Source organism: Phascolarctos cinereus, unplaced genomic scaffold (assembly GCF_003287225.1).
Source record: "Phascolarctos cinereus isolate Bilbo 61053 unplaced genomic scaffold, phaCin_HiC Scaffold_3;HRSCAF=262, whole genome shotgun sequence".
Taxonomy (NCBI): domain Eukaryota; kingdom Metazoa; phylum Chordata; class Mammalia; order Diprotodontia; family Phascolarctidae; genus Phascolarctos; species Phascolarctos cinereus.
This window is the reverse complement of record NW_027555736.1, coordinates 133,601,330-133,618,302: the sequence shown is the minus strand read 5'-3', so window position 1 is coordinate 133,618,302 and position 16,973 is coordinate 133,601,330. Positions and strand designations below refer to the sequence as shown.

The 16,973-nt window shown below is 35.5% G+C and overlaps 1 protein-coding gene across 1 annotated transcript in view; it reads left to right on the top strand.

The window, feature by feature from the left end:
• Positions 1-16,973, top strand: part of ADAMTS17 (ADAM metallopeptidase with thrombospondin type 1 motif 17) — a 485,504-nt gene that overhangs the window by 90,797 nt on the left and 377,734 nt on the right. Inside the window, exons 5-6 of the mRNA XM_020963836.2 lie at positions 8,320-8,403; positions 12,569-12,726. Of these exons, the coding sequence (XP_020819495.1) occupies positions 8,320-8,403; positions 12,569-12,726 (242 nt within the window). The remainder of the gene's footprint in view (positions 1-8,319; positions 8,404-12,568; positions 12,727-16,973) is intronic.

The window sequence follows — 16,973 nt, the reverse complement described above, 5'->3', positions numbered from 1 at the left end:
TTGTGCTCAGATGTTCTCCAACTCTATAATCTAGCCTGTTGAAGTCTTTTTGAAGTCTGGCTCTCTAATTCAGTTGGCTATTCCTCCCAGCATTTTGTCATCTGCAAATTTGAGAAGCATACCATATATGTCTTATCTGAGCCATTGATAAAAATGTTAAACAGCACAGTTCTGAAGACTGGTTCCTGAGACACTCCCCTGAAGACCTCCTACCACAGTCCCATTGAATCAACAGCAACCATTCTTTGAGTTTAGCCATCTAATCAGTTGTTATTAATGAACACATTTCTCTTCATCTTCTCTACTAAAGTATTATGAGATACTTTATCAGAAACTTTGCTAAAGTCTGGGCAAGCTATATTTATAGCATTCCCCTCATCCACTAATTTAGTAATCCTGTACAAAAAGGAAGTGAAGTTTATTTGGGATGACCTCTTCTTAATAAAGCTACCCTGACATTTTACAGACACCACTTCCCTTTCTCAAATGTTCAACAACTATCTCTTTAATGATCTCTCCTAGAATTTCTCCCCATCTAGCTTGCTGGCCTCTTAGTTTTTCTTTTTTCAAAAATGGTGACAATATTTTACATTCTTCAATCTTGTGTCACCTTTCCTTTTTCATTCAGCAATCACATCTGATAGGACTTTCAACACCAATAGTATTTATTGTTCATCCAAGCTAAGTGACTTGAATTCATTGAAGACAATTAGGTGCTGTCTATTTTCATGCTTTGCTTGGGTATTGACTATTTGTTAGTCTTGTGTCTCATGTAGAAAATAGGGATTTAGATCTCTTTCCGACCTCCAATTCACATGGAAAAAGGAAAATTAATTTTTTAAATTAAATTTCATTTATTAAATCATTTTCCTATGTCTTCTAATGGCCATTGTCCAATTTCTTTTTTGTATAATTAGCATGGCTACATGGCTGTGGCAGCAATGCATACATAGAAAATTCTGAGTCAAAAAATTTCTCTTGTATTCTCTGTTTAACTTTTAACTTAAAAGCTCATGCCTAGTGGCAGATGCCTGGCTCAGATGCCCATACAGCTTGGAATCCAACAGAGAGAGTTGGCTTACTTTAAAAGGCAAGAATCATTTTGGGTGGCAGAAAATAAAACTTTAACCTATAAGCCAGTTGAAGGCTTTGATGTATGTCATCTTGGCCATCAGCCCCTCCAACTGGGTGATATGGCGACATGTCTATCTGTAAAATTACTATAGAACACTATTTAAAGCATAAAGCTTTTTTATAGTTTATTTCCTTCTAACACCTTCCTTGGGTAGATTCACTCCCAGGGAAACAATGCGACACACAGAAAAAAAGAATGGAATGTAGTTTTGTTACCAAATACAATTCTGAGTGACAATCTCTAAAATGAACTCTAGAGGTAAGAAAAAAACCACCTTACTGCTATATATTTTCAATTTTTGAGACTTTGTATCCATTTATGCTAGTTCATTACTATTATTTTATGTCAGTTGTGAAAATGGCATTGGGCAATAGCTTTACCATTCTATTTCATTGAACAAAAAAATACTTATTTTTGTGTTTTGATGTTTTAGACATTAAATGTTTTTTTTGAGCTTGTGGCTATTGAGATTTATGAAAGTATTATAGTATAGAAACCGGTATAAGTCACAGTGTCTTGCTCTTAGGGTCACACATTTTTATCTTCTAAAAATTTTAGCATAATAAAAGCTGAAATTTTAATATTCAAGCATGATTCCCACTGCCATCTCCTACCTCTCTTCATGATTCTGATGGCATCCCAACCCTACATTCATAAGGATTTTAAAGAATTAGAGAGGTCACCTGTACTGGTGAAAAGCAAACAATATCCCAGTTTTCAAAAAAGGAAATAAAGTGAACTCTTCAGAATATAGGGCAGTAAGATTGACTTTTTCTGGCAAAATTTGGAAAGCATTGTTAAAGGAGTGGTTGGTCAACTAGAAAAGGGATCACAAAGAGCCAATATGGCTTCATCAAGAACAAGTCATGCCAGATTACTCTTATTTCCTTTTTTGACAAAATTTCTCGACTAATTGAGGAGGAGGATATAAATGTAGCTTGCTTATCTTTCATCCAAACATTTGGCAGTTCTCTCATGTTATTCTTGTGGACAAGATACAATGATGTGGGCTAAGTGAAGTTCAAGTTAAGTGGCTTGCTAACTGATTGAATGGAAACTGACTGGGTAGAAAGAACAATCATTAATGGTTATGTCAACATTAATTGATCAGTAAGCAATCATTAAGTGCCTATGCTGTGCTAGGTACTGTTAAGTGTGGAGGATACAAAGAAAGGCTAAAGACAGTTCCTGTCTTAAAGAAGTTCACAATCTGACTTGGAAAGACATCTCTTGTGGACTGCCCCAGGGACCTGTGCTTGGTCCTGTGTTGTTTAATATTTTTATTAATGACTTGGATAAAGGCACAAATGGCATATTTATCCCCTTTGCAGATGACACAAAGTAGGGAAGGATAATTAACACTATCAGAGGGAAATGAATTAAAAAGATCTTGACTGTAGAAGGCTCGGCCAAATCTAATAAGGTGAAGTTTAATGGTAACAAACGAGAAATCTTATACTCAGGTTCCAAAAAGCAAATTCAGAAGTACAAAATGGGGAAGGCACACCTGGATAGCATGTTATTGAAATTAAATCTGAGAGTTTTAGCTAACTGTAGACTCTATATGAATCATCATTTAGTGAAAAAATGCTGAACGCAGAGGGCCTGGGTTCAAATTTTGGCTCTGCTACTTACTATCTGTGTCCTTGGGCAGGACAATTAATCACTTAGTTTTCTGTAAAAGGAGAGTGTTGGACTAGGTGACTTTTAAGGTCCCTTCAAGTTCTAAATCATCTGTGATGCTGCAATCATAAGAACAGTGTGTTGGGCAGGCCAATTAATCATTTAGTTTTCTGTAAAAGGAGAGTGTTGGACTAGGTGACTTTTTAGGTCCCTTCAAGTTCTAAATCTCTGTGATGCTACAATCATAAGAACAGTGTGTTGGGCAGCCAAGAAAGAAAATGTAAACTTGAGCTGTATTAAAAGAAGAATAGTGTCCAAGACTAGGTACATGATAGTCCTGGTTTTTTTAAGATGATATTTTATTTTTTCCCAATTACATGTCAAAAACAATTTTTTAACATTTTTTAAAGTTTTGAGTTGCAAATTCTATCCCTCTCATGCCTCCTTCCTAATATGGTAAGCAATCTGATGTAGGTTATACATGTGCAGTTAAGTAAAACATTTCCATATTAGTCAGTTTGTGCAAGAAGGCTCAAATAAGAACGACGAAGAAGAATGAAAGAAAGTGAAAAATAGTATGTTTCAGACTGTATTTAAATAATATCAATTCTTTCTGTAGACAGATAACATGTTCCATCATTGATTATCTGGAGAGTGTAAATAGAAAGACAACCAGGATGATTGTAGGAACTAGGGTTGTTTAGCCTGGAAAAGAGATTTAGTAGGGAAGGTTGTTATGTGGAAGAAGCATTAGACTTTTTCGGCTTCTCTCCCAAGGGTAGGATTAATAGCAGTGGGTGAAAGTTGCAGGGGCATTTATAGACCTGATTTAAGGACAAAGCTTCCTAACTGAGGGCTATCCAAAAGTGGGATGGGCTACATTGAGAACTAGTCAGTTACGTCCACTAAGGAGAACTTATTACCTCTTAAAGTCCGGAAGTCTTTAAGTAAAAACTGAGCATGATATAGAATGGTTTCTTGCTCAGATATAAGGTGAATTAGTCATTAAGTTTCCTTCCAACTGTGACATTTAGTCATTTATTGAGAAGTTTGAGGTTCAGATATGAGTTTTCTCATTTTACTGCCCCCATTTCTCAAAACTTGTCAGCATCATTACTTATTCTCTTCCACCTCCTACTTACTGTATCTCCTTGCCAGTCACAGAAGAGGCAACATTATTCTTCACAGCTAAATCCTCTCTGTGTGTTTATGGTCCTATCTCCTACCTCCTTCAGGACTTTGCTCCAGTTGTCATGCATCTTTTTCATGCATCTTCAATCTCTCCATCTCCCTGTCACTTTCCCATGGCCCTTCAAATGTGGCCTTTCCACAACCCTAAGTAAGTAAATTTCCTGTGATGCTTTTATGCTATCCATTTACCATCTAATCTCTCTCCTCTCTCTCAAACTTCCTGAGAAATTTGCTACACTCAGTGCCTCTCCTTTATTTCTTTATCTTGAAATTTAACTTCTGCTTAGCACTTTCTTTAAGTTGTTGTTCAGTCATTTCTGTTGTGTCCAACTCTTTGTGACCCAATTTGGGGTTTTCTTGGCCAAGATACTGGAGTGGTTTGCCATTTCCCTCTCCAGTTCATTTTACAGATAAGGAAACTGAGGCAAACAGAGTTAAGGGACTTGCCCAGCTAGTATCTGAGGCCAGATTTAAACTCATGTCTTCCTGACTCCAAGCCCAAGGCTCTATTTACTGCATCACCTAGAAATACTCACCAAAGACCTCCTCAACACTGAGTTTCTTCTAGGAGATAATATAAACTCCAAGTCCACTGGACATTTAAGCTCTTTACAATCTGACATTACCCTACCTTTCTGGATGTATTTCACATCACTCTTCTTCCTGACCTCTACATTCTAACCACACTGAGCTACTTGAGACTGTGCACAGACATTCCCTATTCCTGGAATGTCCTGCCTCTTCCTCTTTCTCTTAGAATCTCAGTGTACACTTTCAGTGTGTGTTGTATTTCCCCCCCCATCCCACACCACTATCACACAAGTTCTGAAAAAGCAGAGGCTATTTTTTAAATGCAGCTTTGAATCTTCAATATTTACATAACTCAATTGTCTTACTAACAGTAACTGTGGTGATGGTGATTGAATTGCAGCAGTTGAAACATTTGACTATTCTATCCAACTGGATTCTTTCTCCTTCCTTGCCTTCAAGGAAACTCTACTTTCTTGGTTTCCCTCCTATCTATATATCCATTCTTTTTTTTGCTTCTTTACTAGCTCCACTTGTCAGTCCCTTAACTTGGGACTTTCTGATTCTGTCTTTGACTCTTTTCTATCTTGATTCTCTCTCAATAATCTCATTCATCCCCACAGTCATATCTATGCAGGCAGCTCCAAAATATTAATATCCAGCTTTCACTTCTCTTCTGAGGTGCAAATCCACCTGTCCCACTCCTTACAGTACACATCGAAGTTGGATGCTCCATCAGCATTGTTTGGACATTATCTTTTCCCCAAACCTGTTCCTCCTTATTTCTGTAGCATTCAGGAATGGGTACCCTCTAATATTTCACTTTGCTAGTAGCAGTCTTCTAGTCTTCCATATTCTAAACTTTTGAGTTATTTTAAGACTCTTCCATCTTCCTCACATCTTCTATCCAGTCATTTATCAACCCCTCTTGGTATTATATTCATAAGTCTTTTGCATCCATTCTAGTCCACCATAAATTTAGTGCCAGCCAACTTTTCCTATCTTATTACATGATATTCCTTTGCATAACTGTATGTTCTAGCCAAACACTTTGGCACACACCCTGTAATTTTCCATCTTCATGCATTTGTTTATACTGTCTTTCTATACTTGGAGTATTTTCCCTACCTTTCTTCATCTGTTGGGTTTCTACCAAGAATTTAAAGCTCAATTTGATTGTTACCTTTTATATATAATATTCCTTGATCCCTCTATAGGTAACAACCTCCTCCTTCCACTCTAATACTGTTCTCATGCATTACTATATTGCATAATTATCTCCATTTCTTTCTACTAGAATGTAAGCTTCATAAAGTCAGGGATTAATCACATTTTAATCTAAATGTATGTTCCCCAGAATCTGTCAAAATGCTTCCTCATGTAGTAGATGTTTAATAAATACTTCTCAAATCAAAATAAGCCTAATGGTGAATTTCTAAAGAAATGTTTGAATTATGGTCATTTGCATTTCTTAAATTATAAAAATGAGAGCAACTTACATACTTTTTATTTTTTACCCATTTGGGGAAGGTAGATAATTAAGAAATGAACTCATATTTGGCCTATGAATAGCCTGGTGTCAAATAACTGTCATTTCTTTCTTAATGAAGGGAAATTTTGAAAAATAATGCCAAACATTTTTTTCAAGTAAATTCAGTGTGTCCTATTTTTCCATGTGTGCAGGAATCCTGAATAAGAGGAAGATTCATTCTTTTATTTAGAGTTTTCGAACATTTTAAAAGAGTCATGAATGCTATTGCCAGTTTTATCATTAAGATAAACATTATAATGTTGAGCCCACTTTGGCCTTCTAACATTTATGTAGTATTGCTAATTGGCTTAACCTTCCTATCACCTGACTTGACCCTGTTTAAATTTCCAATATAATATTTGCTATGTGCTGCTGCCATATCAGCACTGTGATCTTGGCAGCAAATGGAGAAATTTCTAATGTCATCCGTTGCTGGCAGGGAAATCTAACTTGCATTTTATTCTTTTTAGACTGTCTAAAAAATTAAACACATCAATTTGGAATTTCCAGGCAATTTTTACCACCTTAACCTTAAGCTTCTCTAATCTGGCTTCAGTCCCTAGCATTCTACTCCACCTGTTAATAAGCAAATACAGTAAAATATAGTATTCTTCCTTCATTCTCTTTGACTTCCCTGCAATATCAGACACTGCTGACCATTTCCTCTGTCTGGAAATTCTCCTTTGGCTTCTTGACATTACACACCCCTGGCTCCTCTCCTACTTCAATAACTGATCTTTTCTATCTCCTTTGCCAACTGCTCTTTCTGCTGCTACCCCACAGCCAGTGATCTCTTCCCAAGCTCTGTCCTTAGCTTTCTGCCTTCCTTTCTTTCCCTTCCTTCCCTTTCCTATCAGTCAATCAATCAGCATGTATTTCTTAAATGGTCACTGTGTGCCAACTACCAGGCTAGGTGCTGGGAACAAAAAGGAAAAAAAATCTCTGCCCTCAAGAAGTTTACATTCTAGTATGGGACACAACATGCATATGTGTCTATCTGTGTCTATGCAAGTTTGCATACATGTATGCATGTATATATACACATAAAATATATATTAAAATATATATGTTGTTGGGGAGGGGTGCACTACTACCTAAAGGAGTGAGCAAAACTCCAATGTAAAATGTAGTGCTAGGGATTCTAAGAGTCATAGATGAGGAGGTAGTGCATTCTGGATATGGGGGACAGCCAATGAGAATACAGGGAAATGGGAGATGGAGGATCCCAGGTGAAGAACAGCAAGAAGGCCATTTTGATTAAACTGGATGGAGTATGGGAATTTGAATAATGTGTAATAAAGCTGGAAACGTAGATTGGAGCCAGGTTGTGAAGGACTCTCAATGCCAACAAAGGAGTTAATGTTTGATCCCAGAGTTAATATATGGTACCATTCTTGAGTAGTAAAGGAGTGACATAGGAAGAAAACCGTTTCCTTCCTTCTCTTCGTTCCATTTTCAAGTACATTTTCCATGCTATTCTCTAACTTATCATTTAAAAACAGAATGGGAACTAAAAATGGACTTGATCTTAGGTTATTTGCATTCCTATCTGTTTTTAACCTTAAATGTTTTTTTAATGTGCTAGTTTAGGTTTTCGTATCTTCAGTAATAGAAATAATTTTCTTTCTTTAGAAACACTAGTTATAAGAGTTGTTGAGACTGGTAAGGAGTTGTTAAGAATTGTAAGTATTAGCATAGCTAGAACATGTTACTGAACATTGGCCCCACTAGTTCCCTCACTAGATGCTGGTGCCAGGTAGATTGGCTCAATTTAGTATGTCTACTATGCATAAAGCACTTTGGTACCTAGGAAGATAAAAAATGTAAATAAAATTCTGCTCTTGCCTCAGAAGAGCTTATAATCTAGTAGAAATTTCCTCTTTAAAATATCTCCATGTATGGAGAAACATGAATAATTGCTTTAAATGTCTTACTGTAAAGAATTCTGAAGAAACACCCTGGGTTGTGGTTAATTTAGCTAGAATTTAACTGAAATCAAATCCAATTCTCATCCTTTTCTCTTAACTTCATGTTATTCCTTGACTTCTAAAAATATTTAAATACTTTAAAGTTTATCAAAGATAGCTTCTCTATGTAATTTGAAAATCTAAGATATGTTGGTATTTAGTTTTTTAGCAAAATGATCTACTTTCTTATTTTCTTAACATCATATATTTTATGATTTTAGATGACCGCATTTGAACTACTTTTTAGATTTATAAATGTATTTGGGGGCATTAAATTTTGGTCTAACTAATTCAATGTCTGTTTGACATTACATTAAAAATAATATTTTGCAATTTATCAACAGGTATACAACATGTTTCAACACCACAGCCTGGGAATCAAAGTTAATATTCAAGTCACCAAGCTTGTACTTCTTCGAAACCGCCCTGTAAGTTCTCTCAGACCCTTTGGATATCACAGAATACTTCAAACTTTTGAAAACTAACCTGTATGTGTGATGTCAAGTATTTAAGAGGATTCCTTCAGGAAAAAAACCCTGCACTGATGCCTTATTTTGGCCTAGAGGTGACCCTTGGTTCTCAAAGCTACTCATAAAATTCAGGTCCTGCAGGTCCTACCAAACTAGACTGGCAGTAGCCTGTTTCTGTTGCTCCAGGCCTAGCTAGCTTAGTTGAGTAGCATAAACAGAAGATTGGTTACTAGGTGATGACCTTTTTGATCATGGTGACTCATGAAACCACAAAAAATATAAAATGGATTTAGTTTCTGTATAGTTTGCCTATGACCACCTAGACCTTGAGTTAGGAAGCTGTAAGTTCATATCCTGCTTCAGAGCTTTGTGACCCTAGTCAATTTATTTAATCTCTTTGAACCCCAGTTTCTTCATCTGTAAATGAAGGGCTGGTCTCAATAGCCTCTAAGGTCCATTCCAGCTTTAAATCTATGATCCTATGATTCTGTAATGTTGGAAGCATTGAAAAATGTGGATTATAAGAATGAATAATAATATGGTAGATAAAATAGTCATTTATTAGATTATCTACAAATACTAATAGCGAACATTTATATAGTGCTTATTATATGCCAGGTACTGTGTTAAGTGTTTTATAATTATTATCTCATTTGATCTTCCCAACATCCCTAGGAGGCAGGTACAATTATTATCCCCATTTTACAGATCAGGAAATTGAGGCAGACAGAAATTAAGTGACATGCCCAGGGTCATGCAGCTAGTAGTGTCTGAGGGCAGACTTGAATTCGGGTCTTTCTGACTCCTGGCCTAATACCCTATCCACTGCATTATCCAGCTTCCCCTCCCAACCTTATATGTCATCAGATGAAGTGATATTTAATATGACAGTAGTGTACAGGTTGGTTATGAGTCAGGGAGAAAATGTGAGACCAATTAGGAAATTTTTGCAGTGGTCTAGGCCTATTTTTTTTTTGTAAACTAGGACATACCACTAAACATCAAAAACAACATGATAGTCAGTCTATCCTATCATTCTATCTACTAATTCAACTGCAGAACTTTCCAAGTTAAGAGGTTCTGACACTTTAGTATTTTAAAATGAGACATCGGTTAGGTATGGCTTTGATTAGATAGCCTTTGAAATTTCTTCTAATATTAAGATCCTATGATATGATCACTCATCAGAAATGTTGTAGACACGATTCTGGGTCAAGTATGTTTGACATACTTTTTTACATGGCCTCTGAAACACCTTCCAACTCTAAAAGTCTGTAATCTTTGTTTAAAAACTAATGGTTTTATTTTGCTATGTGTATGAATTTAGGCAAGTCACTTAACCTCTATGGACTTGAACTTTCTCATCTGTAAAATGAGGTAGTTTAACAAGATGATATCTGAGGTTCCTTTTAGCTCTAAATCCTTTGATCCTATGACTTCCAACTGGAGGAAGCAGGTGAATGGATAAATATTGAAATTCTCAAAAGGGAGGAAAGCTCATTGGTTCTTCTCAAAGAATCAAATAAAGAAATTGACAGAACTGGTTTCATCAATTTGCCCAAAGGCAATGAGAAACATAATTTTATGGTTAATTGAGCATCTTTATCTGACAGTGCCCAGGATGAGCACACGCAAATAGCTAATCATGGAGATAACTACAGCTTATGTGCTAACATCTTGGTTTCAGGGGATGAAGAGTAGAAAAAGTCTATTATGAACATGATGATAGCCTCCAAATTGTTAGTCTATATTTTGATATTTGGTGACTTCATTGTGCATGTTGGCACAGGGAAGATGTGTTGGAAAACTATGTTGGAAAATATGGTTTAGAATCTAGAAAAGAAGAAGGTCAGTGGCATATGAGCCATTCAGAAGCTTTACATCATAAATACTGCTGTATTACACACTCTACACCATGAATAATTTCTTCAAGAAGAGGGTCAAATGATAAACAAAAAGTAAGATTTATTGTGTCAAGTGATGGGAAATAACTGGTTTCCAGTGGATACATTTCAGAGTCAGGTATTTATGCAGGTCATATCATTCAAAAGTTAAGAGAAAGTGTCAAAATCAACACGAAATTAAAATAAAAGATGAAATGAGAAGGCATTGAATATGAATACAGCAGATTCAATCTGAACTATTTAAACAAGGTGCTTACTCCAAAAAATTGGAAATGAACAAAATGAAACATCGACTTTGAAGATGACATTGAATGTAGGCCTCCTCAGTGAGATACATAGTAATTTTAAAAAAATTAATCTTGCCATCCATAAAAAACCCAAAGGGGATGAAAAATGCATCTTGCTCAAATTATAGCATTCAGATGGACTTTTTTGGTCAAGCTAGTCTATTAGTATATTAACCTTGGATAGATGCTAAAGATAGAAAATTAGGTGAGCCCAAAACTGAGTAAGAGGAGAATGACCTGGATCTCATTTTGGAAAATTACACAATGCTTTCATTGATTCTAAGCTGTGCAGTATAGAAAAAGTCCATCTTTTTAACAATGATAGTGTTCTCATGATTCTACACAGTTGTAAATTATGGAACAGCACAATCTCAAGAATTTAAGGTAACCAAAAGGAAAATGAAGTATGTATGATGGGTTTTTGTACGTTGATGTTTAATCACCAACAATAACTTTCACATAAAAAAGTGATGCTAAGGTCCTCACCTAATAGCATGTATGATTGGAAAAAGATTTAATCTATTCACATCACAAGTTAAGGATAATACATGAACAAACCAAGTATTCCACTAGCATCCCCAAAATCATAAAGAACCAGAGGTAGGTCTTCATCACATTAGATACATACTGTTTAGAAGACTTGTGGAAAATAATGGATGAGAATCACTCAAGATCAAGAGGTGTGTATGTACTGTTACCTGTGTCAGAGTGGGAGGTACTGACACCATTGAAATTGTGGATCCATCTAAAGAGTAAAATGTTTAAGAGCATAGCAGGGCAGGTCTGTTTAATCCTACCCTTCTGGTGTCAAAGGGACAATTATATGTCCTGAAGAGAAACAAAGTGGAAGTATCCCTTATTCCTCTACTAGGTTCTCTATTTGTCATTTAAAAAATTGGTTTGATCAGAATATTATTAAAATCTTGCCTTTTCCCTTTTTTTCCTTCCTATACCCATCTCTCAAGGTCCTCCCTGTAGTGTGTATATCAGTGGCATGGTCAATTCTCCTATATTGAGAAAACACCTGGGTTCCACTTGATTTTAGGATTTAACCATTTTGTGGGTATTAGAGTGAATAAATTAAGGTAGAATATGATATACTATTAATACAAAGAAGCAGGAACAGATGTCATATAAATTGAATTGTGTTTGGCACCACATTATTTTCTCTTCTTGGAAAGGGAAAGCCATTCTTTAGCAATATAGTTTTCATTTACCATCTTAGAAATGTGACTGTTAAGCATTTCTTTGGGACATTCTTCAAAATTCATTCCATTTAGGTTTAAGATGTTGGGTCTTTATTTGTGGACAAGAGGTTAAGTAAAGACATTCCAATGATTAGCTACATTGTCATGACTTTTACAGTAATCTATAAGTTAATGAACTCTGAGGATAGAGCCAGAGCCAGAACCTATGATTTTATTGGGAGGGGGAGGGGGAGCATAAGGAATTCACAGAAGAGGAAATTTCCTATACTAATTCAGGTTAGCACCTTCTCTGCAATTCCTAATCTTAAAGTTGCCTAGAACACTTAGGGATTAAATGATTTTCCCAGAGTTTTGTAACCTGTATTTGTCACAGAAAGGAGTTGAGGGTGAGTCTTTCTGGCTCCCAAGGACAGTTCTCTATCCACTGCAGCAGAGGTGTCAAACTCAAATGAAAACAGATCGCTGTGATGAATTTGTTGACTCAGAAGCCCACAAATTAGTATCATCTATGTAGTATTGTATTCTCATTTATTTTCTCAAACATTTCCCAATCACATGTTAATCTGGTTCTTGGCTGAGCTCTGGAATGTGTTAGCTTGTGAATTTGACCCTTCACTACGTTATGCTGTCTCTCTGAATTTAATTGAATGAAGTCTGATTTGCCTAGATTTTTTTTATTCAATTATCCTCTCCCTTCCTCCACACCCCTGCCTTTTTTTCTCAGACTAAGTTGTCCATTGGGCACCATGGAGAAAGATCCTTGGAGAGTTTCTGTCACTGGCAAAATGAGGAATACGGAGGAGCAAAGTATCTTGGTAATAACCAGGTTCCTGGTGGAAAGGATGACACGCCCCCAGTGGATGCTGCTGTTTTTGTTACTAGGTAATATAGATTTTATTTAGTTGATATGAAGGAGAAGTACACTTCTTGTGCACAGTTAAAAATATTTAATTTTTGTGGATTTAAGAGTTTTTATAGTTCTCAAGGAAAGTTTGTAGTTGAAAATGAGGCTTAGTAAGGATTTGGAGCAAATTTGAAGCTACCTGTCAGTTGATTTAGGAGTAATAGCTAAAGTAAAGATGTACCAACACAAATTTACAATTTTACATATGATATTTACCATAGGAGTGTTTGGTAATACAGATCTTGCAGAGACATGTCAGGACTATCTGGTTTAAAATATGTCTGGGTATTTAGCTTCTTTGTGTGCTTCTCTTGAAATTCTATGTAAATTTAAGATATTATTATTTAAATAGATTATATCAGATCAACATTCCACCTACCATTTAGTTTACTTAAACTTCCTATGTATACTGTTAGAATGAAGAAACTGTTTGACTAAATGAGCTCATCATGTGTCTGGGTCACAAAACTGGACCATACTTTCCTTAATTTGAGATATTCTTCAGTTGTAGAAATTGGAAAGCAAAGATTGTCTTTTGAAAATTGGCTTAAGCAATATTGATGTAGTTTATGCAACCACTTTCCTTCTTTATTTTTAAAAACCTATTGGAGAAAAGCCTCTCTTAAAAACTGTTAGCAGTAATTAGCAGTAATGTTTACTAGATATTCAATTCAATGCTGCTCATTTAGTTTGCAAAGTATGCAAATATTTTTCTTCCTAACTGAATTTATCTACTTGATGAAACTAAGTCTAAATATTTTAAAATGATAGATAATAGTAAAAACAAAACCCTCTGGATCTTCTGGAGTAACTTTTAGTTGTGGAATTTTTTTTCAAATCACGCATATCTTTTTTCCCCCCCTGATTTGGCATTCACCACAGTGTTGTACACCAAATAGGCACATGATTGATGTTTCAGCAATTGTGTTGAATTTATTAAGAAGACATTGAAAGAAGGGGAATATAAAGATAAGATGTCATGAGCTAAAAATGTACCCTTAGGTCTCAAGATTATAGAAGCAATAAGTCAGATGTAGTTGTTTGGAATTGGGATACACACACATACATAAAATATAGCACAATATATAATACATAATATATTAAATCAAAATATATCAATAAATATAAAATCAAAATATATTAATTAAAATATAAAATATTTGAGTATATATATAAATATATCTGTATTGTGTGCATATATTGAGATATATATGAAGATATATAAATATATATGAAGTGCATATATACATACATATTATATACATTATTATTGAAATCATTTAAATAGATAAATGTATATGTATTTATTACATATTGTATATATATATGTGTGTGTGTGTTTGCATATACATACATATACACACATACATAAGGAGGTATATATATATGTATATAGATAGATAGATAGATATAGATATAGATATAGATATAGATATAGATATAGATATAGATATAGATATAGATATAGATATAATCCTGGCTTTGCAATCTACGAGTTCAAAGACTCCTTCCAGGTCTTTCATGATCTGGCTCTTTCTAGCCTTACCTAATATTATTCACTTTCAACTGTTCTATTGACAAATCAGACTTCTCTTTGTGTTTGGAAACACAAATAGTACCCTCCTGCCTCTCTACCTTAATTCACACTGTTCTTTGTGGCTAGAAGGTCCTCTTCTTTCCCTACATTCTAAAACCCAACTCTAATGCCACTTCCCCCTTCCACCCCAGGGAGGGAAGTTCTCCCTAAGTCTTCTATTCAGTAATGATCTTCCCTCTCAAATTTTACATAGTACTTCATTTTGTAAATTTCCCTTTTTTTAAAAATGGATTGTCATTCTTTTGAGGTTGCGTTTGACTGTTGAAAACAAAAAGAAATTAAGAACCAACTGATGAAAAAGATGAGGGATCATGTCAGGCACTATAATTTTTGGTAAAAAAAAAGTAGAGTGATTTGTAAGAAGGTGACTTTTCTTGTGTGTCATATACTGACTGAATACACTTTCAAAAATCAGATTTCAAAAAATATATCTTGGGAACAGTAGTGTCTTTGGAATAAGTATTTGGACTCCCAAGATAACTACTTTGATAACACTTCTTTGGATTTTATATATTTTGACGTATTTGTTTTAAAGTAATCTCATTACCTTATAGTCCTATCTTATACTGTTTTCTTCTTAGTAACATTCTCTTTCTCTGTTGAGTTGACAAATTATTGTGAATGGACTTGTTGGAAATATTCAGGAAGCACTGTCACCAGAACAAGGGCTAACAAAGCTCAGCCCTGTTCAAGAGTCATCATCAGACATGAAATCATCTTCAGGCATTGGTTTTGGGGGTTTTTTTAGTAGTTTCCTTAACACATTAGTAATATTTTGTCTAAAAATGCCTCCCAATTGAAGCATATGGGGCAAGGTCATTTTAGAACACTGTGGTGCTTTGTGTTGGCATTCATTGAAGAAGAGACTAAAGTGTACTTTATGGTAAATAGGGTAAATAGTCTGGAAAAGGCAGAGTTTCTTCAGCTGTAAGGGAAAAGGTGGACTGTTTCTACGTCTTTCTGGTGACCATGTTGGGAAAATTCTTAATTTCTGTCTATTCTTTCCTGACTCTCTTTATGCATCCGTCTTCCTTCTTTGATTGCATTCATTCAGCAAACATTTATTAACTGCTTACTGTGTGCCAAGCAATAAGCATTAGTTATATAAAGTAAGATTATTTTTAAAAATTAACCTTTTTTGGAGAGAGTAAGGAGAAAAGGTTGGGGTAAAATCATATACATATAGCTCCACCTATGAGTCTTTGTCAAGCATCACATTAAAGACAGCAATGTGGTACAGTGGAAAGAGCACCTGACCTGGAGTTAGGAATTTAAATCCAGCCTTAAATACTTGCTAACTTTGGGATCTTATCAAATCACTTAACCTAAGCTTTCCCATCTGTAAAATAGGGATAATAATAGCACTTACCTCCCAAGGTCGTTGTGCGGATCAAATGAGATAATAACTGGGAAGCATTTAGCATAGTGCCTGGCACATAGTAAGTGCTGTATAAATGTTACCTGTTATTATCCCCATTTTACAGATGAGGAGACTGAGGCAAACAGAGGCTAAGTGATTTGCCCAGGGTCACACAGATAGTGTCTGAGGCCAATTTGAATTCAGGTCTTCCTGACTCCAAACATGACAGTCTAAAAACAATGTGCCACATAGCTTGCCCAGGTTGTTGTGAGCATAAAATTAGATATTGGCAAAGTGTTTTACAGACCTTACAATACTATATAAATACTAACTATGACAGAATTGTAAATGTAGTAAGATTCAGTAACTTGAATATAACTGTTTGTGAGCCCAAATGGGCAAAAAGTTGATGTTTAACTATTGGAAAGCTGTAGCCGCTCGGGTAGTGATAATGATAGGCATGAAAAACACATCATTTTGTGAAAAAAATGGATAATATTTCTGTTCTTTAAAAAGTGATTGAATTTTTCCAGGGTAATCTTATATTACCCGAATATCTAGTTGTATGCTGCACAAAGCGGACAGTGTTTAGAGTGAATTCTTGCCCTGAGGGTCGTGAATCCTATTACTAGCCAACTATATAATCCTGAGCTTAACTATATAATCCTGGATGCTCACCAGCCTTGACAGATGGACCAGCAACAGAGGATATGAAAATGACATCATGTCCAGCCAAAACAGGCAGGCCAGAAAAAGCAGGAGCTGGGCTTGCACAAGTTACAGCTGTGTAGAAGACTAGAAAGTGCCCCTGCAGGGACTAGGTTCTTTGGGAATGTTGCAGGCAGAGTCATATGGAGGACTGCAACTATAAAGGAGAATCAGGACCTTTTTCTATCCCTTTCTCCATCCTGCCCTCTACTCATTAGGTGATTCTTACCTCTGTCTCAACAACCATTCCCTACAAAGTAGGAAATAGGCATTTTCCCACCAACCCTTCCATTTCTAGTCAGTGCCATGATGGCAAAGCAATAGAAATGCTGAGGGAAATTCTTGTAAGGATAAAGAAAAAGAGGACAGTCCTGTTGTGTGAGTCTCTATAGACATCCATTTGTTCTCTGCTCTCCTTCAGCTCCTAGTTTAAGTCCAGATGCTGCTCAGTAAATCACACACACACACACACACACACACACACACACACACACACACACTTATATACATATATATTTATTTGTTTTTTTTAATGCAGCGTTATATTGTCTCAGTTGAGA